The 25,475-nt window shown below is 38.2% G+C and overlaps 1 protein-coding gene across 8 annotated transcripts in view; it reads left to right on the forward strand.

The window, feature by feature from the left end:
- The window catches only part of MAST2 (microtubule associated serine/threonine kinase 2), a 181,711-nt gene that overhangs the window by 127,211 nt on the left and 29,025 nt on the right, over positions 1-25,475 (forward strand). For 7 of the 8 annotated variants that reach the window (XM_051624429.1, XM_051624431.1, XM_051624432.1 and 4 more), the window contains 8 exons: positions 571-649; positions 5,215-5,369; positions 14,260-14,335; positions 15,432-15,641; positions 21,693-21,794; positions 22,096-22,228; positions 23,871-23,932; positions 24,560-24,645. In XM_051624429.1, coding sequence (XP_051480389.1) covers positions 571-649; positions 5,215-5,369; positions 14,260-14,335; positions 15,432-15,641; positions 21,693-21,794; positions 22,096-22,228; positions 23,871-23,932; positions 24,560-24,645 — 903 coding nt within the window. The remainder of the gene's footprint in view (positions 1-570; positions 650-5,214; positions 5,370-14,259; positions 14,336-15,431; positions 15,642-21,692; positions 21,795-22,095; positions 22,229-23,870; positions 23,933-24,559; positions 24,646-25,475) is intronic. The other variant, XM_051624430.1, reaches the window with a different exon arrangement.

Genomic DNA, 25,475 nt, shown 5'->3' on the forward strand with positions numbered 1-25,475 from the left:
GTTTGATTCTTGATCAATATGATTTTTTTTTTCTCAATTTTAAACTTAATTTGGAAGAGAAGGAACTGTGTAAGTAATTATGACTATTGAGAAGTTTGAACTGAGCTGATTTTGTCTGTGAGAAGACAAAAATATGTTAGAGTTATTAAGACTAATGAAAAAAAACCCACATTTCTGTAATGTCCCTTCATCCCTCACCTGTTCTGTCCTAAATTTGTGGCTGCTTAGTGCATAGTGCTCTGAAAATAACACGATTTAATGCAATAATCTATCAAATGGACAATGTGCCAGCTGTATTTTAGGTTTTTCTTGAAACGAAAACCTTTTATGAGTTAATTCTGGTAATGGCCAAAATCTTCCCAGAGAAGCTGTGGAGGCCCCATCCCTGTAAGTGTTCAAGGCCGGGTTGGATGGGGCTTGGAGCAACCTGATAGAGTGAGAGGTGTCCCTGCCAATGCAGGGGGATTGGATCTAGATGATCTTTAAGGTCCCTTCCAACCCAAACCATTCTGTGATTCTATTAGCCACAGTGTATCTCTGACAGTAATTTCCCTTGCTTCTTTTCCCCAGAACGGATGGACGCCGCTGGTCCTTGGCCTCCCTTCCTTCCTCTGGATATGGAACAAACACTCCAAGTTCAACAGTTTCAGTAAGTGGCACAGACTTTTCCAAGCAGTTCAGTTTGTACAAACACACCCTAACAAATCAGCTTCTGACTCTTTACTAAAATATCTGATCTTTCTTCATTGTTTTGCTAACATTGTTTAATATACTAATTATTTTAAAAATTATTTTACTTATTGGTTCTGCTGCTTTCTCCTCACATTTCCCAGATCCTATCATCTTGCACTTTGCCTTTAGCATTGGTGAAATCCCAGTGCAGCACTTGGCTTGACAGATCAGTTGAGAGGCACAATGTCTCAGTAGTGGCAGGACTCTAGGAGATAATTACTAGCAAGCTCTCAGCTTTTTTATGACTGGGAAATGAAATTCTCGTCTGCTTTCAAGTTCTTAGTATGAAAACCTCTGCTATGAGGCTAGCAGGAAGAAACACTGATAATCCAGATCTGTTGGTCAAGTCCAATTATTTAGAGCTTTGAAGCTTTTCAGGTCTCACAGCTGTCATTAGAAAGGCTGGCTGCAGTTTGCTTGAGTTCTGCACATTCAAAAGGCTAGGATGTCACCAAAACCTGTAAGGTAGCAGCACTGTGTTAACCCTTATCAGTCTCAGATACCTCATACAATAAATCTTTTTCTTTAGTTTAAACCAACTAAATGCTGTGGTTATCCACGTAACAACCTTGCAAATCCAAGCATAGAAAAGTTAGAGAACAGAGTCTCTGTACAGAGCTAATGTGACACACTTTGTGTGTGTGTGTTATGGTGAGTGTCTTCAGCTGTGTGGCCACATATCATTGCCTCTTTTCCTAAGACTTCTAATCATTTGGGTTTATATGTATTATTTAGAGCATGCTCCTAATAATTGTGATATCTGTGTTAGGACTCGATCTTGCACATAATGAAAATCTTACACTAAATAAAGTATCATTGTTTTCCTCGGGAGCTGTTCTGTCCAATTCATCCATAAACTTTCTAGTGCCTTTGAAACACAAATTTATCATCAAAGTTCCTTAGGAGGTGATTGTTAAAGTCAGTCTATATAGCAAAAGAATAATTTGGGATCAAAAGTTTCCTTTTAGTAGAAATTGATATGATTAAAATTTGATTTTGCAACATTAGTATGTTCTCTATGGTTTCATATGTTCAGACACATTCCTGCAGACTCTAGTTTGTGCAATTTCCACAATTTGTTATCTTTTGTTCTTCAAGACAGTTGGGTTGTTTTTTTTTTGTTAGTTTTGGGTGTAGGGGTTTTTTGTCTCCTTAGATGGCAGGTGACTAGATTTCAGTCTCCTGTGGGAGAAGTCTCTGTGTGTGTGTGCACAGATATATGGGCAGGAGCACAGAAAAATTTGATTGCCATTTGAATTGATCTGCATAAAGTCCTGCATGGACTTTAAAACTGAAGTAGGAAGTAGTCAAGAGGCTTATTGAAAGGGCACAATGAATTAATGCCACAGATGCAAATTTAATAGAATTTTGGGCTTTCATTTGGTGTGATCAGTCCTCAGGGTTAAATTTCTTTATCAAGCAAGATAGAAGGAAGCTGGTAGACCTTCTTTCTGGTATACGTATCAGTAGGAGACGAAATATCAAGAGTATCTGTTCTGCTGGCTGGAGTTTCTGTATGGCAGTTAGAGCTGACCTGCATCTCTGTGGTCATAGATGAGCTGCTCTACCAACCAACCAATTCAACAAACCAAGCAATTTACCTAGTCTAAGGTCAGTGGAAACCTGTAGATTCTGCTTTATTTTGTGCTTTCAAATGAGGGATGACTGTTTTAAAAAATACACATTTACCCTTTTCACACAAATCATGAAGAGCAGATGTATCTCATCAGACCAACACCTTCTTTCAAGTTAGATAAATATAGAACAGTCGTTTGAATGGGCCAATATACAAGTATTTTTAAACATCTAATTACTATTTTTTAGATGCAGAGTTAATATATAAGCTCCTATGGTATTAGCTTGATTTTTTTTTTTTTTTTTTTTTTACTGGAGAAAAATTGGCTAATTCTGCATCTGTAATTAAGATACCAGAGGGATGTTTGTATTAGTCGGCTCCAAATATTGAATACAGTGATGTGATTGCTTAAAAATCAATACTTCAGAAGTGTTTCACTTTGCTTTCACACTTTTTCATTGAATGGTTGTAGTCCTTAAGACTGCTAGAGAAGCCTCTGGCAGAGGAAAGCCCATTTCTCATCATGGTCTTTGTCTTGAGGCCTTTCTTTAATTATTCTGTGGAATTAAAAACTTTGTGATCTGATTGCTTTTAAGGAGAGAAAGTGGAGAAGGAGGATTTTGTTGGGTCATCCATGAGCTGACTAGCACTGCTTCGCCAGTGCTTTTGCTGTTGGGAGACTTTTTTTAGTACTTTTTCTAGAATATGATTTTTGAATATATTTTTTTTCTCTCCTAATTCTAGTAACTAGCAATTGTGTGCTAACCATCATGTGCTGGTTTTAGTTTAATTTTGCTTTATTTTTAATGCCACAGCTTGAGTACCTGCTAATGAAAGTTTTGAAGACAGGTTTTAGTGCTGCCTGCTCCATGACAGGCTGTGTGTTATTCATCATGAACAGATCTCAACTGATATGTCCCTTTTCTCTGAAAAGTACTGCTGGTTTTGTAGAGGCAGGTACTTCTTCCTGGTCCTCATATTGTGTAAGACACTAAGATGGACATCAAGAAAGCTCTGAAAGTCAAACAGGGCTTGCATAATTCTGTACTACAGGGAGAGAATCTTCCCTGTATTTAGCATAAGCAGCAAGTGCAGCAAAATAGCTGTGGGCAGAGGGGACATCAAATACGTGTATTTTCTGTCTTGGCTTCAGTGTGGATTAGACAGTGTAAGTTGATACACCATTTGGATAATCATCACTGTGTGTACACTTTGCTGGACATGACTTACCACCTACACCAGGACCTAGGTGCAGGTTCTACACCTAGACTTGCCTGAAGCAAAACAGTGGAAGTGGTGGCTTCCAGTTCCAGCCATGCTTGGGGGAGTTCATGCATGTCCTAAGGCATTCAAGGGAGTTATTTTCTGCAAATACCTCTGTGCAGTTCAGAGGAAGTGGATCTGGGCTCTGGAGCCAATTACATTTTTATCAAAGAATATGATCTTTAGGTCTGTAAGTTCTCACAGTCAGATCTCTATCTCAGTCTTGGCTAGAATTCTCTAGATAAGACTATGCTAGGATCTGCAACAGTCTACGTATTTTAATTCAGCTCAACTGTAGCTGTTACTGTCTTGACAAATTTGGATGTACCTGTTTCAGGGGATTTCAGAGTATTTTCTCTTTGTTCTCAACACTGCAAACATGCAAGACTCAGTGAAAAGCCTTGTCAGCATTTGGCTTTCATTGCTTGGCCATACTTTTCTTTTTCAAAAGCCATCCACAGCAAATAAGTCTAGAAAAGCATGCTAGGTGAGTTAAAGCTTTGGTCATGCATGTTATGTCATGTATAATTCCTTCCTATCAGGACTTCTGGAATAGGATGTAGTGCTTTCCAGTTTAAGTGAGGGTCTTTGTAGCAAAAGGAAGAGTTTTTCCCTCTGAAAAAGTGTAGGTATTTTTTTCATCAGATCAATAAGCAGCCTTGAAATTTAGATTAGGATGATGTTTTTAATAAGGCCCACTGGTGTTATTCAGTGCTGCTCTGGTTATTCAGCACTTTTTTCCTCCCCTCTGTTTTTAAAGAGTGTTTTTAATTTGTCCTTAGATAATATATTTTCTTACCTTTGTAAAGTTTAAAGGGGCATTGAAAAATCACACAAGAAAAAAATAATTTGCTAATTGATCTACAGCTTTTTTCCCCTTGAGCATCCAACACTTGATGTTATTAGCACTTCCAGCAAACGTGTGCTTTAATCTCAGGTTATCTGAGGTTCAAGAATTAAAACAGTTTCATGTCTATCATTATCACAGGATGTGTGTCATAGAAATGCATAAACTTATTTAAAAAGTAATAAGCTGTTTAACTCTACAACAGGAAACTCTGTTAATCTTAGAACTCTGCAAAGTCAGCTACTTTAATTTTATTATTGCCTACTTGGTTAGAGAAGAAGCCTGATGGGCAAAGGAGAAATAAAATCCTGGCCATTTACAACAGCTATTTCCAATGAGAGCCACTAATCAGCAAAAACTCTCACGTCTACACAGCTCCATAGCATTCTGCATGCCAGTGAAACTCCTGAGCTAAGAGAGCATGAGGGAAAAGGAAAGAAAGTTGCTCACCACTCCAGGAACCTCCTTGTCCTTTCCAGGGTAGCACTGGTACTCACGTACCTTCATCTCCTGATAGTAAACTAGCTGCATGATCAGATGGAATTGTTCCAGAATCAGATGCAACGGTTCTCTACTCTTCTCCCAAAGTTTTCTTCATCTCTCCAGCATTGTCATTGTATGTAAGGGTTGGCTTAGCCTAATGAGAGCAATAAAAAGAGGCACCTGGTCTGATAAGTAGCTTTCTTTTCCACTGGAGTGTGCAGTGTCTGGCAGAATCCGTTCCTCTTCCATTCATTAGCTGACCCCTATGCATGCGTTTAGTGCATTTCTTTTCTGTATTTTTTTCTGTACTCAGTCATCATGCTCATCTCAGGAGAAGCTGCACCAGCTGCCCTTTCAGCCCACGGCAGATGAACTTCATTTCCTGACAAAGCATTTCAGCACTGAGAGCATCACTGATGAGGAGGGGCGCCATTCTCCAGCCTTGAGGCCTCGATCTCGCAGCCTCAGGTGAGCTTCAGGTTTCTTGTTGAATTGTTAAGATGTTGGACACATGTGTTGCATTTCTGTGTGTGCTTTCAGATCTAAAACCAGTCATTTGTAGTCGTTTTGGTTTTGAAATTATTTTAATCAATATTTAACCCACCTTGTCTTATCAGGATATATTTTTTTTTTCATTTGACATTGAGCTTTTGGGGTGAAAAATGGTTAGCATAGTCTATTTTTGTATCTTTACAGTACATCTATGAAAACATCCAAAGCTTTGTGGACTAAATCTGTAGGATGTTGATTTCCTTTAGTAAAGTTTCTTCACAGAATTTTATTGCATTAATAGAAGGAAGTGGTTACAAGTCACTGTTAATAACTTTTTTGGTAGTGCTTCTGAAGGGGCATGAAAACTGGAGTAGATGAAGTAAAACCTTAAATGGAATTGCACCCAAGAACAATTCTATAATAGTGCTGAAAACATTTCTCCTGCATTAGCAGTTGAATAATTTTTATCGTTGCTTCAGAGTGGTTTTCAAAGACAGCTATCTAGGGCTTATTGTTTCCTTCTGCAGTTGACTTTTCCATACTTAAAACCAGATGCAACTAGAGCTTCATTTTTCACTAAATTGCAGAATGACTGAGGTTGGAAAGGACCTCTGACGGTCATCTTGTCTGAACCCCTGCTTGAGCAGATTGCCCAGGACCATGTCCAGACAGCTTTGGAGTAACTCCAGGGAAGGAGATTCCACAAACTCTGGGCAATATTCCTTGTAGGTCTCTAGCAATTATATGCAATAAATCCACAAACATTTTACATCATGGCAAAAGCCTTCAGTTTTGCTCTGCATTTAGTGCTGGACCAAGTGAATGAAAGTCTAGAGATGTGTACCTCTAGATGCAGTATCTTGTGGAAGGAGAAGGATTTATACAAGCAGGAGACAAGGAGGTGAAGTCTCCATTCTGCTTCTCATCTGAGGGTGCCAGAGGTGGATGTCACCTTTAAATCAATGGACAAGATCCAGAAACTCTGCCATCTGGAAATAGTCAGTGTACCCAGCTCAGGACCTAGGCCAGGGTTTGTAAGGAAGTAAAACAGGCCAAGATAATAAAAAAAATCCATGGTGAGTATTGTGTCATGGCAGAGCTGACCTTTCATGATTATTTGTAATTATTTGTATGTTCTAAACTTCAGTGCAGGCTGCATGGTAATTTCATATGGTTCTACTCAGTGTAGTTACACAGTAATCTACAGGAGCAGGTAAGTACTATAGGTAGTAGCACACTTAGCCTGTGGTGTCCACAAATTGCTATGTAGTAAAAGACTAGTTATATGATTTGTACTCAGTCCTTTGAACAATGTTCTTCTTCAGTCCTCTTGGCTGTGACTCTTAATGCTGAATGTAGCTGAGTAGTGTAATTGTAGTACTACTAATTCTTTAAGATAAGACAGCTCCTGTAGGTAGACAACACATCCCTGTAAAGTAATTATTGTCCTTTCTAACACAGGCATATTACTGCTGGCATAGTGAAGTAGAAGACACTCTTGCTAATGGAAGAATGATGTAAACAATAAAATTAAGAGCCCAATTTTGTTTTTTCCTTGTTAATACGGATTGTCAGCTTGCTGAGAATTTTATCTCTGTGAGCCAATTTAAAAGCACAGTTATCATATAGTGGGTTTATAATTTGTGACGAGACTAGATTAATTCAGTGTGTCATAGAACTATTTGATTAATCTTCCTCCTCTCTTGAATGCTTTCTCTAGCTCTCTGGTTTTCAGTGAGATAATGACCAGCCTCATTGGTATTCCAAAGCTTAGAATGAAGTCATTCAATTTTTTTAAACCTACTGTGCCTGATTTGTTCTTCATTTTGCTTGTTGCTAGTACTGTGATGCTGTGTGACTCTAAAGCACCCTTGCCACTGCTAAGCATTCATGCTGGCCATTGTACCTCAAAGGAAAATTGATATATCAGTCCAGCCAAGTGGAGCAATGTTTGTAGGAGTAAATACCCTCTTTGACAGAGGGTATCGTGTCCTTGTAAACAAACAAGTACTGATATGTGAAGGCTAGACCTTATTCACTTCACAGCTTGCTTATTTATTTGCTCACATGATAGAGTTAGTTCACTTGGTGAGAGGATATTTTTACTTGCTTAAAAGGTAAAATCTGAGCACCTAATGTGTTGAAAATTAAGCAGGAATTCCCTAAAAATGTAAAATTTTCTTAAGCATTTAATGGTTGTTTGATCAGCTTTAATGAAAAGCAGATGAACAAAATACATCAGACGTTTTCCTTAATTGGCAGTCACAGCTTTGTAATGTAAAAGCTGGTCTGATATTTATGACTGATTGTTAAGGCATATTCATTTTTATGACTGCAACCTTACTACATCTCTTGTTACAAGAGAGGAGCTGATATTTTGGGTTGTGACTGTCAAATGCTGGGACTCTTGTTTTTAAGGGTCTCTGTAAGACAAGATTTTTTTAGAAGTATCAGATGATTATTTTATACTCCTAGATAGAGGAGAGTATTGCCTAGATCTAACTTCTGGAAAAATCTACTTCTTTGACTAGAAATTTACAATTTTCTTGTATCTATGTGGAAATGTTCTGTTCATACAGAGCAGTCTTAATGATCAAACTGGTTGAAAAGCTAACAGTGTACAGTCGTGGAGTTGTGGAGGGTAGTGTTGGCTGTTTGGTAGCACCTCCATTACTTCAGATGTTCTGCCAGTATGGCTTGAAGATGCTTACCCCTTAACTAATTATGCCTTACTTGATATCCCCTGAATTTGTACACCAAAGAATTAGCACTGGTTCTTTTCCATCTACTTTCCCATGCAGGCGTAAGGAGGTAGCCTGAGACCAGTGGCAGAACCTGAAAGTGTGATGTCCTTATACAGCTGCTTTCTAAAGCCAGGAGGCTCTTCTCTCATGCAAATTGAATAGCTCCAGTATTCACAGGCTAAATGAAAGAACATATTTCCATGTGACCCACCTCTTTTGGTGCTTACAGTGTCTCTTCAATAGAAGAGAGTACTTATTCATTACCTGCAGAAGTAGTTCCTAAATATCATCTCTTAACTGTTCTTTTTTTTTTTTTTTTTATGCAGCCTTCAAATCCTTCAAGGTTTTGACCCACAGAATGTTGCCCAGGATCCATTCACTTCATTTAGAACAATCCTGAGCTTTACCTGAAAGTGATCTTTTTTCCCAGGAGGAAAATAAATGAAGAGTGTGAATTCTTGCAGTAGAGTTGGCATTATTACTCTTTTTAAGTTAGAGAGATGCTGCTCTCCCTCTTTTCCTGGTTTCCTTTACTCATCATCCTTTAGAGGTTGCTGACACATGGGAATGTGTGGAAAATGTCAGGGATAAAAGTAGAGTTAACAAATAATGAGTTGTTCAAGGGCTGCCTTTGTGCTTTCACTCAGCCCACCCATCTGCCTGTTTTTCTTGATCTCTTTTCGTATTTCAGGATAATGCTATCTAGGGAAAAATGGCTGAATGTTATAGCAGTGGATTTTTATATAGTTGAAGTAGATGAGATCATCCTTAATCAAATATGCTCCTTCATCTCTTTCCTGGGTAGTGCTTTTTAAATGCAGCTCTCCAACCTGATTTTCAAGATGTTAGATCTTGCCATTAAGAATATATAGAGATAACTCCTAGAAAACGCCAGGTGACAAAAAAGGCTTCTGACAGTAAATTACCCAAGATAAGAAGAAGGAAGAGGTGTTGTGAAACCACACCAGTGGTCCGCATAGTCCAAATTTATCTTAAAAATTGATCCTTCAGGTTGTGGAGCTCTCTCATCTCACTGCACTTAAGCATCAGCTTTAACCACTTGAGTGATCATGGTAGTTTCATGTCTTCATGCTGCTGCTTTTAGAAAGGCCTGGGCAGGTGGTGCTCTGCAGAGCAGGGATTCAGGGCCCCTCAGTTCAAGAAGGACAGAGAAAGAGTCCAGTGCAGAGCCACTAAGATGCTTAAGGGAGTGGAATATCTCCCTTATGAGGAAAGGCTGAGGGAGCTGGGTCTCTTTAGCTTGGAGAAGAGGAGACTGAGGGGCGACCTCATCAATGTCTACAGATATGTTAAGGGCGAGTGTCTGGAGGCTGGAGCCAGGCTTTTTTCAGTGATGTCCAGTCATAGGACAAGGGGCAATGGGTGCAAACTGGAGCACAGGAGGTTCCACAGAAACATCAGAAAAAACTTTACTGTGAGAGTGACAGAGCACTGGAACAGGCTGCCCAGAGAGGTTGTGGCGTCTCCTTCACTGGAGACATTCAAAACCCGCCTGGACGTGTTCCTGTGTGATGTGCTCTGGGTGATCCTGCTCTGGCAGAGGGGTTGGACTAGATGATCTTTCGAGGTCCCTTCCAACCCCTAAGATTCTGTGATTCACACAGCCACAGATTTGCCATGGAAAGATAATAGTTTTATATTCTGAATATCTTTTATATTCTGATAATAATTTTATATTCTGAAGCATAAGTCGTAGATTTCTTATGGAAATACATTCTAATTACATTACAGATAATGTTGGTTTCTTCATTTTTCCTCTCAAGACTGTGAGTTTTGTGAACTGGATTTTAAAAAGTTCTTCAAAGTGATTAGTTTTAAATTTTTGACTTTTGGTTTCATCCTCTTTATGAGGAAGACTGGGTATTCTTATTTGCCCTCTGAACTGCTCACTACTTTAACTTTCTAGTGTTTTCTATCTAAAACAGTCTCAGTCTTTGTTGGCATGCATAAAAAAATCTGAAGTATTAGAAAGAGCCAGTTTCAGCCCCTGTCTTAGTCTTTAGAAAAATCTCATTAGTCCTTACTTTTAAAGAGATTGTGATTGAAATGTATTCCCTTTCTGTTAGTGTTCTCTCATTTAAAAAAACCCTTACAGTCATGTCCCTCCTAGTATAAGGAAGGGCTGAACTGGAAAACAGTTCAGCAACACAAATTGAATGACAGATAGTATTTGTCCACAGAATAAAAGTACCTGAAGCTCAATGTTTGTAGAATTGAATTTAAAAAAACAAACAACAAAACAATATGCAAACAAACTTGGAGATGACTTTTCAAAGTGCTCAATGAGAAAGATTCTTTATTGTTCTGTTTCATTGCTTGCTTATTTCACAAGAAGAATTATTACTGTAGATCCTTCTTTGCCTCAGGCCTCGTTTTTTTCCAGCAGCACTAAAATAACAGCCTGTGTGGACTTCCTGTGCTATTTGGTTATGTCTGTGCAGGAAGAAGGATCCCTGAATAAATACTGAAAAATAATCTGAAGTTACACATTTAATTTTCTACATCATTTCCTCCGTGGTATAGATTTTTGTTATTCTGTGAGCAACTCTATTTTGTTGTTATTGTGCATATTTCATAAATTCAGATTTTAGCAGATGGATTCTGCTCTGCTGAGTTCAGTTCTTTGGTCATTGCCCTGTCCGGGAACAGGATTAGGCCCTAAGGTCGGTTGTGGTCTCTGTGAAGCACTGAGAAGTGAGCACATTTGCTCTGAAGTTTGATAGACAGGTGTAGATTGTCCATATTTGCTTCTGCTTTTTTGTCTCTCTTTTTCCGGGGGAGTTTTCTGACTTTCTTCTGGTATTAATGTGATTTGTATGAGGTCAAATATTGAGGTTTGTTTTTTTCTTGGGGGAAGAGGATGGCTGATGCTCTCCTTGCCTTCAGTAGAAATGTTAACTTGGTTTCTGCTTCATACAACTTTAGCTCCCTCATTTTATGTTCCTTACTTTGTCTGGAAATGACGGAAAATTAAGGCCTATGGTTTTAATTTTCCAGTGGACACTGACTTTGATAAAGTGCTGTAAATACATCCTAATTAAACATTTATATACAGATAAAGCTGAGTGGAGTAAAGTGCTTTTAGCTTCTCTGCTTTTTCCTAATAAATACAGCTGTCACAGTGAAATAAAAATAAGATATTAATAAACATCTCAGTTTTATTTAGCCACAGTTGATGTTGTAAGAGTTAAGTTTTTACTATAAATGCTATATTAATAAGCTATTTTCACTGTCTAGTGTCAGATAAAGATGCATGCATGAGTTTTGACAAGTTGAAGGCTAGAAACCTTTGCAGGAGATAGGTGTCACTGAAAGTCTATCACTACCGCAGTTCACGAAGTGGAGGGGAGGGTGAAGAAGGGGAAAAGAGAGAGTAGTTTTTCATTCTGCTTTTAAGCTTAAGGGGACAGATACTATTCTTCTAATGTTTCCTATGCTGAAATGAAAAACTCACTGACAATAACAATTTATTTGACCTACCTATCTGCACCAAGAGAAGCAGCCTGCTTTTTGTCTTAAAATGTTAAGCCCATGTGTAGTGTGAAGTGCTAGACTGGTTTAGCGCTGTATGTGAAATATTTGGTGCTAGATAGATGCGTTTGAAAAGCTGTCATGCCAATCAAATATATAAAACTCCATTTTTCTTTTTTTCTAAATTTGATTACATTCTTCCTTGGTGGCATTTAGTTATCTGCCCAGTCCAGTTTTCTTTTTCACCTGGTTTTGTCTCAAAGGTTCTGGAAAGTAATGAGCAGTGCCTGGCAGCTAGCCCTTGGTTAGTTAGTCAGCTATCCATCTAATTATTTCTCTAGTTTGCCAGGCTAAGGATCAATATAAAATATTATGGTACAGTATATTATGTTGCAGCGTTGCTATAGTCATTCTGACATTTAATTTGACATCTTCTATTGGGTAAATTTTATTTAGAATGACAATTTGAACCTTGATCCCAGGTTTGATCTGGAGCTGTTTGGATGTGATAAAAAGTGGCATTGATCTTCTTCCAAAGATGAGAGACAAAACTGCAATGCCCCAAGAAACCAAGGAATTATGTGTCTAGTTTCTTGCCAATCAGTAGACTCTTGTGCAAAGAAATTGCTTCTTTTTCAGCATCGTAAAAGCCAAAAGCAAACCCAATTAACTCATTTTGGCTCTACCTAAGGAAACACTACCTCTGCTGGCAGGGCAGCTGAAGTAACATGATTCCTGTGTAGCCTCTTAATTTCCTGTATCCATCTGAATAAAATGCCTTGAAAGCAAAAGGCAAAAACTCTCATGTTTTATTGTAGCCCTAACACAGCAAATACTTAAGCATGCACAGATTTTAGTCGGACTACTTTCGTGTTCAAATGAAGTATGTATGTGCTTCCATAGTTCTGTAGTTAGTACCAAAGGGCTTATATATCCTTGCAATTTATACCTCGCTTAAATCACACAGAGAAATAATACATTACAGAAAAATAAATTCCTCAGTAACTATGTTCACCAACTTCTTAAACTCCATAGGAGCTGCCAGTAAACAAGTGTCATGTGTTTGTGTCAGGTTGGTTGGCCTCAGAGAAAAAAGGATAAAGAGAGCATGCTAGATGTGTTGGGGAACTTGCTTCTAAGTCTGAAATGTGAATGTTCTTATCCTTCTTTTTATTATGTCATACTTAACATATGAATATCAACGTAAGTTTCTTTTTAAAGAAAATTTTCCATAATTAAAAATAGCTATTACGAGGCCAAGGGGTGGATTTTTCTTTAAAAACAGTTGATGAAAATGTGTTTTTACTTGGTATCCAAAATAACTGAATTGGTGTTTCTCCTTTTAACATAAGGATGCAGTGAGAGATTTAATCTGAAGTGCTTTTTCCCAAATGGAAGGATAAAGCTTAATAAAAACAAGACACAATATAATTAATGGAATTCTAGTGCCAGGCGTGAAAAGAGATTGGTATTGCTTTATTCCATGAGGCAGTGAGTTAAATTTTCTTTGAACTGTAAATATATGTTTCCAAAATTGTTTTTTCCTTTAAATAGGTTAGCAGCTTAACATGCATTTATTCCATTTGTAGAGAGTCATTTCATCCTTCATAAGGAAGTTTAAAATGTTTGAACTCATCCAAGCTAAAATTGTAGTTTTTGACATAGAGAAAACATTTTCAGCAATATGCAGTACTCCTAAAATCATAAAGACAGTGGTTGTGTAAGATGCCAAATAACTGAAGCCTTTGCTTCTCTTGAGCATTAAAACAAGGTAACCAGAGAAATGAGTTGCTGTAGGCAATCCTGTAGCTAGGGATTATCTGCATTACCTCACTCCAGCTGTCCTCAGTGGCAGAATGACTCAGAGCCTTGGATACCATCAGATGTGATGAAATGAGATGCAACTCTTCTTAAAAAAAAATAAAATACCCAAACAGTAATATAAATGCAGTTTGTCAAGATTTAGTGTCCTGTTTTTTGGTGTGCCTTGAAGTTGCCTGCTAACCTATGCATACATGCATATGCATCCGTGGTGTAACGTGCCTCAAGGGAGTGCAGCTTTCATTAAAGAATTCTGTTCCTATTGCTTGTGGTATTTTTATGTAATATTTAGCTGAATAGCACTGCTCATGCATCCTTCTAGTAGTGTGATATTCTTCAGACAAAGGAAACCAAGTAATTTCAAGTTCCTTGTTTCATTTTATTCTGCTTCTTTCCGGCACTGGAGACTCCAGAGAGAACAGTGATTTCTTCCGGGGCAGAGCTGCTACCACTGCCATGGAAGGCAGTATGAGAACAAGGGAAGTTGCAGATGTACCTGCAACAAAAGCACTGGGCTTTTATATGCTTGTGTATTAGGGCTTAACATCCACTGAAAATAGGTGGGTTTCTTCCCGAGTTCACGTGACAACAGGAGTGGTAGCAATTTTCAGATGAATTAACTGTGAGGGCTGTAGCTTGCCATTGCTTGCTGGGATTTTCTCTGAAGTTTAGCACCTGCCCATTGGTGCAGTGAAGCCAAAGCTTTGAAAGGGCTCCCGTCAATGTGGCAGCATTATGACAAGCACTGGGTTTTGGAAGGTTTTGATGTGATATCTATAAATGATAACATACTTTCTTTTCTCCTCTAGCCCGGGTCGCTCCCCAATTTCCTTTGACAGTGAAATAATAATGATGAATCATGTGTACAAAGAAAGGTTTCCAAAGGTAAGGAGTTGCTTGTTTGAGTAATGCATTCATGAACTTGTGACCAAATTCAGAATTTATTTGTTGTGGTCACTGGGGAAGGTCATCTTACCTCTGATTTCCAAGCAGTGCAGTTTGCTTAGAGTTTGAAACTGCCTTCTCTGTTTCACGTGCTAATTCTGCAGTAGAATAAATAGAGAAGGTTTGTGTGTGTACATCATGTTTACTAAATTGTCATGGGTTTTTGGGCGTGACAAATGCTCACAAGAATTAGGAGAAGGGCCGTGTTCTGGCTGCTTAGTTCATTTATGTTGTTTATGAGGCCAGCGTCTCCATATATTTTTAACTAATCCTTGTCTTTTTATTTAAATTCTGAATCAGATCAAGGCTGAAAAAGGGATGTTTTGCTTAGTTTCATATATACTTTAAAAAGCTATATATACTTTTAAAAGCTAAGACCTAATATAAATATATGTTGAATCACATTCATCATTACTTGTATAACTGCAATAAATTTGTTTTATACTGATCTAAACTTCTTTGGTTTTTGTAGGCTTTCCATTTACATATTGGAAATTTCTTTTAAAGTAATTCCAAGTTATACAGGAGGTTTTGGCAAAAATCAAACTTGCCACTGGGGCTTTTGGTACCAGAGAAGCAATGAAGATAGTTTTGGATTCTTAGAAAAGTCACAATTTAGAAAATCTTAATTCAGTCACACTGAAATGTGCTGAAGTGATCTGCAGTGAAAATATGTGTGGTTTTGTTTTTTTAAAAAAGCTGAATATTGAAATATATGGAATCAACCTTTGAAACTTAACATCTTACTCAAATGAGCATAGAAGATCATGTAACCCACAGCTGTTGATAGGACCATTGCTTCCTGCTCTACCAATAGCAGGAATAGATGTTTCTCTGTAGACAGGATATCAGTGGTTATAGGGATAGAAATAAGACCTGTCTATTACTTGGGGCTGTTGTAGTTTGGAATATTTATTTTTAAGCCTTGTGCATTTTTGGAATGAAGAATACGTTACGGTTAGCACCCTAATTCTTGTTGTTTCAGTTCTGGGATAGTGAGATTGAAGAATAATTTCTGTTTATTCTGTACTCTTAGGCCACGGCACAGATGGAAGAACGGCTGGCTGAGTTTATTGCCTCTAATGCTCCAGAGAATGTGCTGCAATTAGCAGATGGGGTCCTAAGTTTCATTCATCATCAAGTTATTGAATTGGCCAGAGATTGCCTGGATAAATCACGTGAAGGTCTTATTACTTCTCGGTACTTTTACGAGCTGCAGGAAAACTTGGAGAAACTTCTCCAGGATGTAAGTGCTCTCTGGAAAGCAGAATCTGTTATTTGGATTGAAACTTTAAACACCAAGCTAGAGCTTTGATGTAAGGAGAGACAATGTGGATTCCAGGGGAAGGGCAGCAGGTGGGGATGTCAGATCTGAGTTGTTCCAGTCTGCTGTTGATCTGCTATGGTCAGATTTGAGCAAATCACTTCACCTGGGTACTTTGTTTGTACAGAAGTTGAATATGCATATGAGTGAGTCAAAGGCAGTCTTTACCATTTATGAAAATTGGGTTCATCCAGATGAAGGAAATTACTGAACTTTTCTTTCATGTGCTTCAAGATTCTGAATGACTTATTAATTACAATAGTGCCTTCAAGGAGTGAAAACACCAGTATGGAGTGTTGCTATAAATTTTTCATAAAATATTTTCTTGAGCTGAACTTAATCTGGTTGTGGGTTTTTTAGTACTTCGATGTGTTTTGTGCTGTTAAAGCATATGAAAATACACAAGGGGGCACAATTTTAATGCATGCTCAGTGTGCTTCAGCTAGTCATTAAAAATTGCTCTTTTCCTTTAAAATGAAAATAATATGAAATGCAAAAAATCTCTTAGAATTTCTGCAGTTGGGAAGAGTCAGTGCAATTACCAGTTGTTGAGTCCAGACTTCCATTCAGGAGTGTGTTCCTAAGCTTAAGGAGACAGTAAGCTGACAGCACAGGATTTCCGAAGATTGCAGTCCTAGATATCATGAACACATTTAGAAACAGAACACCTGAAATAATTTATTTTCTGTGATGATTTTTAATTTATTTGATGAAGCTGTGTTTAAATGTCTTTAATCAGTTTGATGACCCACTGGGATGAATTGCACTAGTTTGTGCCCCTTTCCTACTCTTTCCAGATAATAGCAAATGGCAGATAAATAAAAATAATATATTAATATACAATTATTATATTAAAAAGCTTTGTGAAAACTGCAGAATCACCCCCTGTATCAGCTAAAAATCTTTGGCTACCCCATTTATTTAAGTGTGGCTATAATTTCCCTGATGTTTGTTATGCACAGGAGAAAAATGACTCATGTTTGGTTTTGTGCTGTTCTGTCTGGATGGGGAATGTGATTTTGACAGATGGAGAAGTAGGGAACATCTTTCAAGGTCTATAGGGTTATCTGCCTTATGGGATATCAGGAACCACTGTGGATGCATCTAATATGAAAAAACGTGTTTCCTGGTAAAAGTTATGTTGCTGTGCAAGAGTTTGACCATTGATGCCACCAGCTAGGGCTGGAGAAACTGCATCTAGTCAAATAAATTGTTCAGTGTTCATAGTCTTTAAAAGAGAGGACAATGTTTTGGGAGCTTGGAAGTGGCATCATGGCCTTCCTGGGCAGGATAGGCATCACAGAGCCCTTGGTGCTGGTCCCAGGGAGGCCTGGCTGTGGGAGGCAGAGGCACTGGAGCCGTCCTGCATGTGCAGGGCAGGAGCACAGGGATCAGGGGAGATGGAGGGATTTGCTCCAGCCAGATGGGCACATGCCAGTGGGTCCACCTTGTTTGTATCTCCAGAGTCTGGAAGCAGAGTATTTACACCCATCAGTGATGAAATGAGGGATCAGGCCTCTTTGGGTGATGGTTTTGAAGGTGGGAAGATTCCACTAAAAGCAGGTGTGGATGCTCAGCAGAAAGGGTTACATTTCAAAGGGCAGGAGAGGATTAGAGGGTGTTTTACTGCTGCTTGTAGTAGATACTTGAAGCTTGAAATCCTCCCACTCTGTCTTGCCCCCTGTGTGTGGACAATGATTTCTAATACCAAAAATAATTAAGAGAGCAATAAATTGAGTTTGGCCACTTTCAGGCCTGTCTTCTGGCCCGAAGAGGTTAATCAGGATCTTGGAGAAGGTGTAGGTCAGATAAATCTGCTTTTTCCTTTCCTCTCCCCTCCCTCAGAACAAATCCTCAAAGTACACTTCTTAAATGTCCTTTTCCCCTTGATCCTACATGCATTGTACTGCTGCTCCTCAGCACAGGGGAAGATGACATTGAACTGTTATTAGAGAAGACATAGTGGTGGTCATCTCTGGGCTTGTTCAGGAATCGACATTCAGGGCTTGCTTTGACCTTTTCTTCCTTAATATCTTCTGCAGAACAGGGCTTAGAGAAGGGTCAGCTCTTAAGTTTAATTGATTTACTTTAGGCAGTAAGGTGGGCTAGAGGTGATTAAAGGGGAAGCTTAGAGAGGCAAGGGAGGCAGAGCAGGCTGGGAAGGAACAGAACAAAGAAATTAAAGTCAGCAGAGGAATGTCAAAGACTTAATTCCACATCTTTCTAATTTATTTTTTTTTGTCCATCCTAGTTCTTGGCTTTTCTTTTATATTTTAATATTTAAAAGCTGCGTGTTTTCCCCTGCTTGCCAGTCTGTGTTTTGCCCTTCACACAGCATTCTAGAAGGAAATATAATTGGGACATTTCAATCTAAACATGTAGGAATTGTTGATAATATTTCTTTTGGAGGACTGAACCGCAAGCAGTTTGGTGTCAAGTTTAGATTATTCCAAATTTGAGGGCAGGATCTTTACCTTTGCTTAGCTTGTAAAGTATCACACAGAGTTACACACCATATAAACAATGCCAGCTGGGAAATTATGAAAAGATCTCTTCCACTTGAGCAGTTGTATGGTCTGTGCGGCAGGATATATAGTTTTACAGTATATTTTTATACAGAAAGATTGAGAAGTTGATTTATTGATGAATAAGAAGGTCAGCAAGTGGCAGGAATACCCACACATCTTCATGCAGTTTTACTGTGAAAGAATGGATTCTCTTGGAATTCTTTAAGGCGTTGGTTCTCACATGTGGTAACAAAATAAATGTGCACAGGATTCAAACCATAGAAAGGAAACTCAATTTAATATGTTGCAGTTTGAGTCTACTTTATATTGTAAAAATTTATCTGTAAACCAGTAATTGGGTATGCAAATAATGGGCTATTTAAATATACCAAACCAGAAAGCTTTTAAAAGTTTTAAAATTATGGCTTTTATAGTAAAGTGCCAACAAATCTCGTTACTTATGGCAAATGAGATCTTTTTCCTTGTTTGGAGTGTGAAATATTGTATGTTAGCCAGAAAAAACTGTTGCTTATTACACTGTTGAAACAATCCTGAAGGAAAAATGAACTTAAGAGATTTTATTTATTTTGGAAAACATGAACCTGAATGTTGCACTTCACACTTAAAATACTGAAAAGTAAGATAAAGTACTTAATAAAAAAGGATATATGACATTCAGTTCTTTATCTGTAACAGTGGGAAGGGCTTAGAGAATGGAGTAGGATGTCAGGTTACAGGGAAGAAGAAGGTTATGGTCAGATACAACTGGGCTGAATTGGAGAGGCAGAATTAGCCAAAAGAAGTGTAATGGCGTTCGTGAAGGTGTAGCCAGCTGGGGAGGAAGGTGAAGAATTACAGGTGTTCCTGTGCACAGAACAAAAGAAAGAGGAGTGGATATTAATATTATACTGTGATGACTGATGCTGCACATTGGCAAATGGATATTCCAATTGGGATTGCTTCCTTAATACAAACCTGAGTGTAAATTTACTGGTTCTTGGCATTGCAGGTCTATTGTTTTGGTTTCCATCAGTATATTAGCTCAATTACAGTGTTGTGACTTGCATATCCCAGTTATTGGTCCTGCTGAAGCCCAGGGGAGGACAGTGATTTTAATTTCATGCCCCAGTAGCTACAGTTAGTGACGGATGGGTCCTTCAGATAAGGGAATCGGTTTGTAAATTACCCGTTGCTACCTCCCGTACACGTGTCACTGGCAACGTGTGCAGGAATGGCATCAGCCTCTACCCACAGCCCTGAAGCTTCTCCCTCCTCCCCACGGGAGACAGAGGGGGGGAAGCCCTGAAATGCCACCAGCAACCTTCAGACAAGCCTGTCGTCATTGGGGACTGCTAATTAGATGGCACACCTCATAGCCAGGCACAGGGAAGCGGCAAGCAGTGCTTGGCTATATAACGCTCTGGTTTCCAGAGCCTGTCCTTGGGACAGATTGTAAACAAGACGTTTGTAGGGATGTCCAGGCTGTCCTGTGTGAGAAGAAAACAAGAAGAGGCAGTTTTACTGAGGATCTTGGAAGAGCAGCGCTGTGCAGAGATGATGGCTGAGTGGCTGTTACAAGTTGTGTTTCATTTTTCTAATCCTTTTCATATTTTTTTTCCTTTTGCTTCTCTTTATCGTTTGGCAGTCATGGTCCTCCTAGCTTTTCATTTTCAAAACAGATGCCCGATTAAATTAGTTTCATTTTTAAATTATTTTGCCTGAATTATTGTAGATGAGAAAAGGAGAAAACAAAAGGACTTGATTTGAAAGAATAAGTTTGCTTCAACAGTATCAAAGGATGCCAAAAAGATGAATTATTATTTTTTTCATAATGTAACTTATGGGGGGTAGGGGACGGCAAAAGGAATTTCCAATTGCATGGCTCATATTTCAATTAATGCAAAGTTGTTGATGTTTTATTTATTCAACAGAGTTAACCCTTGGTGATCTGGAATGGCTTTTCCAATATGAAAGCATTAATTCCTTTGTAGAATTCATATTTTAACTCTTAAGTTTGTGTAATGCATTAGGGGACAGAGTGAATATTAATCATGTTCATTTTTAATTATTTGCTATTTTCTAATTTGAAAATAATTTTTAGTTAGAAAAAAAGTTGCAATTTATTTCAGTGCTTTTGAGGTTAATCTGCTTTATAAGGCTCCATAGCCAGGAAGCATCTCTGTTTTTTTTTTAGCTCATGAACTAGCAGTTACATTGTTTTTTTCAAGGTTAAAATTCTAGCCTTAACTTACTAGTGCTGAGTAAACAAATAACATTTCTTATTCTTACCTGTGTCAAAATGGGAAATGATGCACTTGTTTTGTTTGGTAACAAAATATCAGGGGTATATTATTTAAAATGCTGCCTGTGCGTTTCTAGCTCTGAATTTGTGCTTCCCTGTGTTTTTATTGTTCTTTTAGGTGATCACCAGTAGGATTTGACTTCTCGCCTATATATGTCTTTTCTTAGATGGTACTAATGCACAATCCTAAATGAACCTTTTAGCTTCTTGCTGCTTGCATCCTTTTTGATAAAATCATATCATTCCTGTGAGCATCTGGCTCTTTGCCAGCATAGGATCACTGGCTAAATTCTTGACTTGGTATTTGTGGCTATGCTGAAGCCTGATTTTTAGATCTTGGGGACAAAACAGCTATACTTTGTTTCAGAGTTTTTACATGTCATTGGAACCATGTTTTTATCACCTTGCAATGAAATAGTATTTTATTTGTGCTTCAGGACTAACAATTTGACCATTGTGGGCTTAAGCAAAAGACGAGTAACTTGGGGGCAGTTGTTCAAATTTGCATGGGTGTTGTTTTTTACATTAGTTTTAGTGTGTTTATTGTTATAAAAAGACACCCTGTCGTGCACACACATAACTTGGAACTAAGCCTTGAATTTATACTGAAATCTGGTAAAGGGGTTGGACAAGAGGGAATTCTCTGAATCAGATTTCTGATTGCTCTTTGCTTGACTTGTGTGCTTCGTGTTTCTTAGCAATACAACACTGTAGTTGTTCAGCAGGATTTATACAAGTAAAGACAAACTGAAGTTTTTTTTTTTCTTGATGATGAGCAAAATAGTTCAAATTCTAGCTGAAAACAGAGCCTAGAAACGTGTAGCTGTTAGTAATTTTCTAGATGTCAGTATTGAGTGGAAGGTAAATTGTAAAAGATGAGAATTCCTATTTTCATTTAAAAAAATAAAGCTACATTGTTAATTGGTAGGTGATATAATGCAAATAGAACATTTGAAATCTCTCTTGCATGATAATAGGAGACAGTTGCAATGGAAAGGCTGTATGTAACCTGGCATCCCTGAAGTTCAGAGCTGGGATCATTGCCTGCCCTGACTTGGTCACACCTTAGTTACCAAGCTGGTGACTGCTCCACATCCAGCATTTGACATACAAAAATGAAGAGTTAACTGCTAGGACCATAATATGATGTTCTGCCCTCCACAGGCCCACGAGCGATCCGAGAGCTCCGAGGTTGCCTTCGTTACCCAACTTGTGAAGAAACTGATGATTATCATTGCACGACCAGCTCGGCTGCTTGAGTGCCTGGTAAGTTTGGTCCTTGGGAGAGTGTATGATCTAAAGAGTCTGGTGTGTGTTTGAGGAGATAAGGAATGCAAAGACTTCAAGAGAAAGCTTTAAATTCTTATTAAAACATTGTTGTCAATGTCTGTAATTTTTGCAGAGCAGGGTGGCACACATTCAGTTGCTCACTGTAACTACAAATGTTTCCCATCGCTGCTGAGCCCAGAATTAACTTTGGATGTTTCTGAGAAATCTCCTAGATGGGAGAGAAATGTTTTGTAATTGTAAAGCTGAATCTTTTACCTCTCTCACTATTTTGCTGTAGGAGTTTGATCCTGAGGAGTTCTACCATTTGTTAGAAGCTGCAGAAGGCCATGCCAAGGAAGGGCAAGGAATTAAATGTGACATTCCTCGTTACATTATCAGCCAGCTGGGACTCACCAGGGATCCCTTGGAGGGTGAGAACTCTTGCTTTGTACTCTCTAAACTACTAAAGGGATAACCAGATCTCCTGGTCAGAACATAACTTAAGGAGGCTTTTATTTTATTGGTTTAATTTCTAGGCCATTTTTCCTTATTTTCCTGTTTGCTGTCAACTTCTAGACTGTCCTTTCCAGCCCTTTGTCTCAAAGGAGCATTGCTGGGGTAAGGATCACACATCAGCAGTGACAGTTCTTTACTTATGGTGTTAATAATGTTTCCCTGTATTATAGCTGAAACAATGTTAGAAAATGGCTTTATGATTAAACTCTTCTCTCTGTGCTGTTGAACAGTAAAAGTAAATTTGCCCATTACTTTTCTGATCTGCCTGCCTGCTGGGTGGCCTGGTTTGGAAGTATCCTGTCACCCTTTGTTGTCCTCTCTAGGAAAAATGTATTTGTTGTGATCTGCCATGAGGAACCAGGACCACTATGAATTTTTAGGTGGATATGACATTGTATTTTTACATCTTGCAGAGCAGCAAAACCAAAAAGAATGGCACTTTAGAAGTAACAGCTTTTCTGCTAGGACCTAGAGTTGCATATGGTAAATTGAATAAGCTGTAAATGTACAGATCCTAACTTTGGAATTTGTGAGTCAATATTTCTGCCTGGCTCTTTGCTGCCTGAATCTCTTCTCCTGTGACAAGTTTTACGAGCATGCAGTGCAGGGCTTGCTCAGCAACAATAGAAAGTGTGGCAGAGACTGGAGATTACTGTGGAACATTTCAGTGATTGAACTGTACTTCTGTTTTCTCAAGAGAGCATAATTTTAGCATAAATTAGTAGTCTGGATAGGACTAGTTTAACTTCCATGGTGTTTACTGGAATGACAGTGACAGGTTGACTTCAAGTGAAAAGCTCTTTGGGAAAATTTCTACCAAAGATTGCTAAATGGAATTTAATAGCATTTGTTGAAAACTGACATTAAAGGGAAATTTCCTTTGATCCCTGTCTTGGGAGAGAACCTTTCCATCACTAATTCCCCTTACTAAAGTCAAATTTTCTTTAGAAATATGTGGAGATGTCAAGGTGCCTTATTTCCTTTCTGTAAGGAGGGCACCCAGAAATGTCAATGATGTCTGTTCAGAGACTAGTAGTTAATGCAGGGTTTGGGTTTGCAAAGTTTATAGCATCTTCTAAGACAACCAAGTAGCCTAAACTAACTGACTTTCTCCTAGTTTGCTGCTGCTCAGCATTTTGCAGAATCAGGCACATTTCATGGAGGGAGGCTGTTTGGAATCTTTTGCTCTTTCTTTCCTGGAGTACAGAGGTGCCACCAGGCTATATATAGACATGCAAATAATAGGTTTTAATATTAACTAGCCAGCAGTTTCCCCAAATATTCATTTATTGCTTTTATTTCTTATTACAGTAGCCATCTAGAATAAGTCAGGCTGAAATTAGGACAATTAATTATATTCATCTTTATTTAAAATACTGCCTGCAGCTTACAAGATGTTAAAGGTTATCACTGTATAATTGGGGTGACTTTTTACAGAGGGCAAAAATGTCCTTCCTCATCTACAAGCATCTCTTGAAGTCCTGTTTGTCTTGTATAAACAAAGAGAATATTGTTTGATTGAGATCATTAGGAGTAATCTTTCCTCTTTCTTTTCAGAAATGGCCCAGCTGAATAGCTATGACAGCCCAGACACTCCTGAGACAGATGATTCAGTCGAGGTAAAGCAGTAATTCACTTACTGTCTAGTCCTTTTTTTTCTTTGGAAAGAATTAGTCTACAGTTAAGAATTAATTATAATGCAGAGTATTTTTTTTTAAGTGCTGACATTTAAAAGCACATGTTAACTCTAGAGTATATACTTATAAAGATGTGGAAATCTGTATACTGGGATGGTGAAGTGCTTAAAAGTTGCAACCAGGCATTATCATCAAGTTTTGTGGATGTTTTTTTTAGAGTTGCAAACAAAATTAAATTGGAGGAATCCTTTATGTCTCCATTTGTAAAATGTGATGGGTATTGAAGAGAGCTGACTTTAGTAACAGACCATTAGAAAAATGTAGTTATATAGCTTGCTAGGTTTCAAAGATCCTTATTTTCTTATTTTATTATTGTTTTTTTTTTTTAATGTAGTGTTGGGGAAAAGCCTGAATCTTAAAGTCCACTGACTTTTTGTGCTAATATTTTTGGAGGGAATCTACATGCAGACAATTACCCTAAAGCTGGGAATCCCAGAGGTTTAGAAATTGAGTTTGGGTGAATGATGCTTCAAGAAGAAAAGGTCAAAGAAATAACATCTAGAATGAAGTCATCCCTGCGCCTAATTTCCATTTTGTTGCTTTCCCCAGAGCCGCGGGGCCTCTGTCCAGTCAAAGAAAACTCCATCTGAAGAAGAGTTTGAAACTATTAAACTGATCAGTAATGGTGCTTATGGGTAAGGCTTTTAGAGTTTGCTTTAGAAGAAAAGACTGTTACTGGCCCATCCAGCAAAGTTTGGCCAATGGTTGTTTTTTGTTGGGTCCAAAGCATAAATAAATTTTGCTTGGGTCTTACAGAGGTTCCACACTTGTCATGTCTTCTGTATTTCTTCTGGGAGATGCCATTTCTTGCACATTCTTGGGGTTGCTTAGACAATAACCCCTTTACCTGGAAGTCTTTCCTGGTTGTGAAGTCCTTACATTGCACTGAACCTACACACAGCTTCTAGCTCAGGGACCTTTTGTAAAAATTACTTGTCCTGCATTAAAGCTTTCAGAATATGGTATTTCTGATCTCTCTGGGGCACGAGTTTCTGAAGCCCTTCTTAGCTGAAACCTCAAGCCTATTTTTCCTGTAACTATTTCTGTAGCATTTCTTCATGGCAAGCAGGTAAAATACAGACACTTAGCTTGAGATAGCAAAAATATTTTCCGTAAACACTGTCTTTAAGGAAAATATTTTACTGAGTTTATTGTGAGATTTCCTAAGTAATAGTAAAAAAAGAAGTAGTTCCATGAATCTAAGAAAATTATTTTGTGCCCGTTTCATATTGCTTATCAAGGCAGTCTGTTTCCTTCATGCTGTCTGCTTATGTCCTGTGGTTTGAATTTGTTTAGATGCTAAATGAGTGAGAGTAAAATTCTGTAGTTGCAGATATTATTGATGACTCATTGAAACATCAAGAATATTGAGGGAGAAGTAGTTTATGCTTTTTCCATTCTTCCTTATATTCAGGCTATATATGTAACATGTGGCTGTTTGCAAGCACTTGAAATACTAGAATGC

The sequence above is a fragment of the Apus apus genome, chromosome 7 (genome assembly GCF_020740795.1).
Source record: "Apus apus isolate bApuApu2 chromosome 7, bApuApu2.pri.cur, whole genome shotgun sequence".
Lineage (NCBI taxonomy): Eukaryota > Metazoa > Chordata > Aves > Apodiformes > Apodidae > Apus > Apus apus.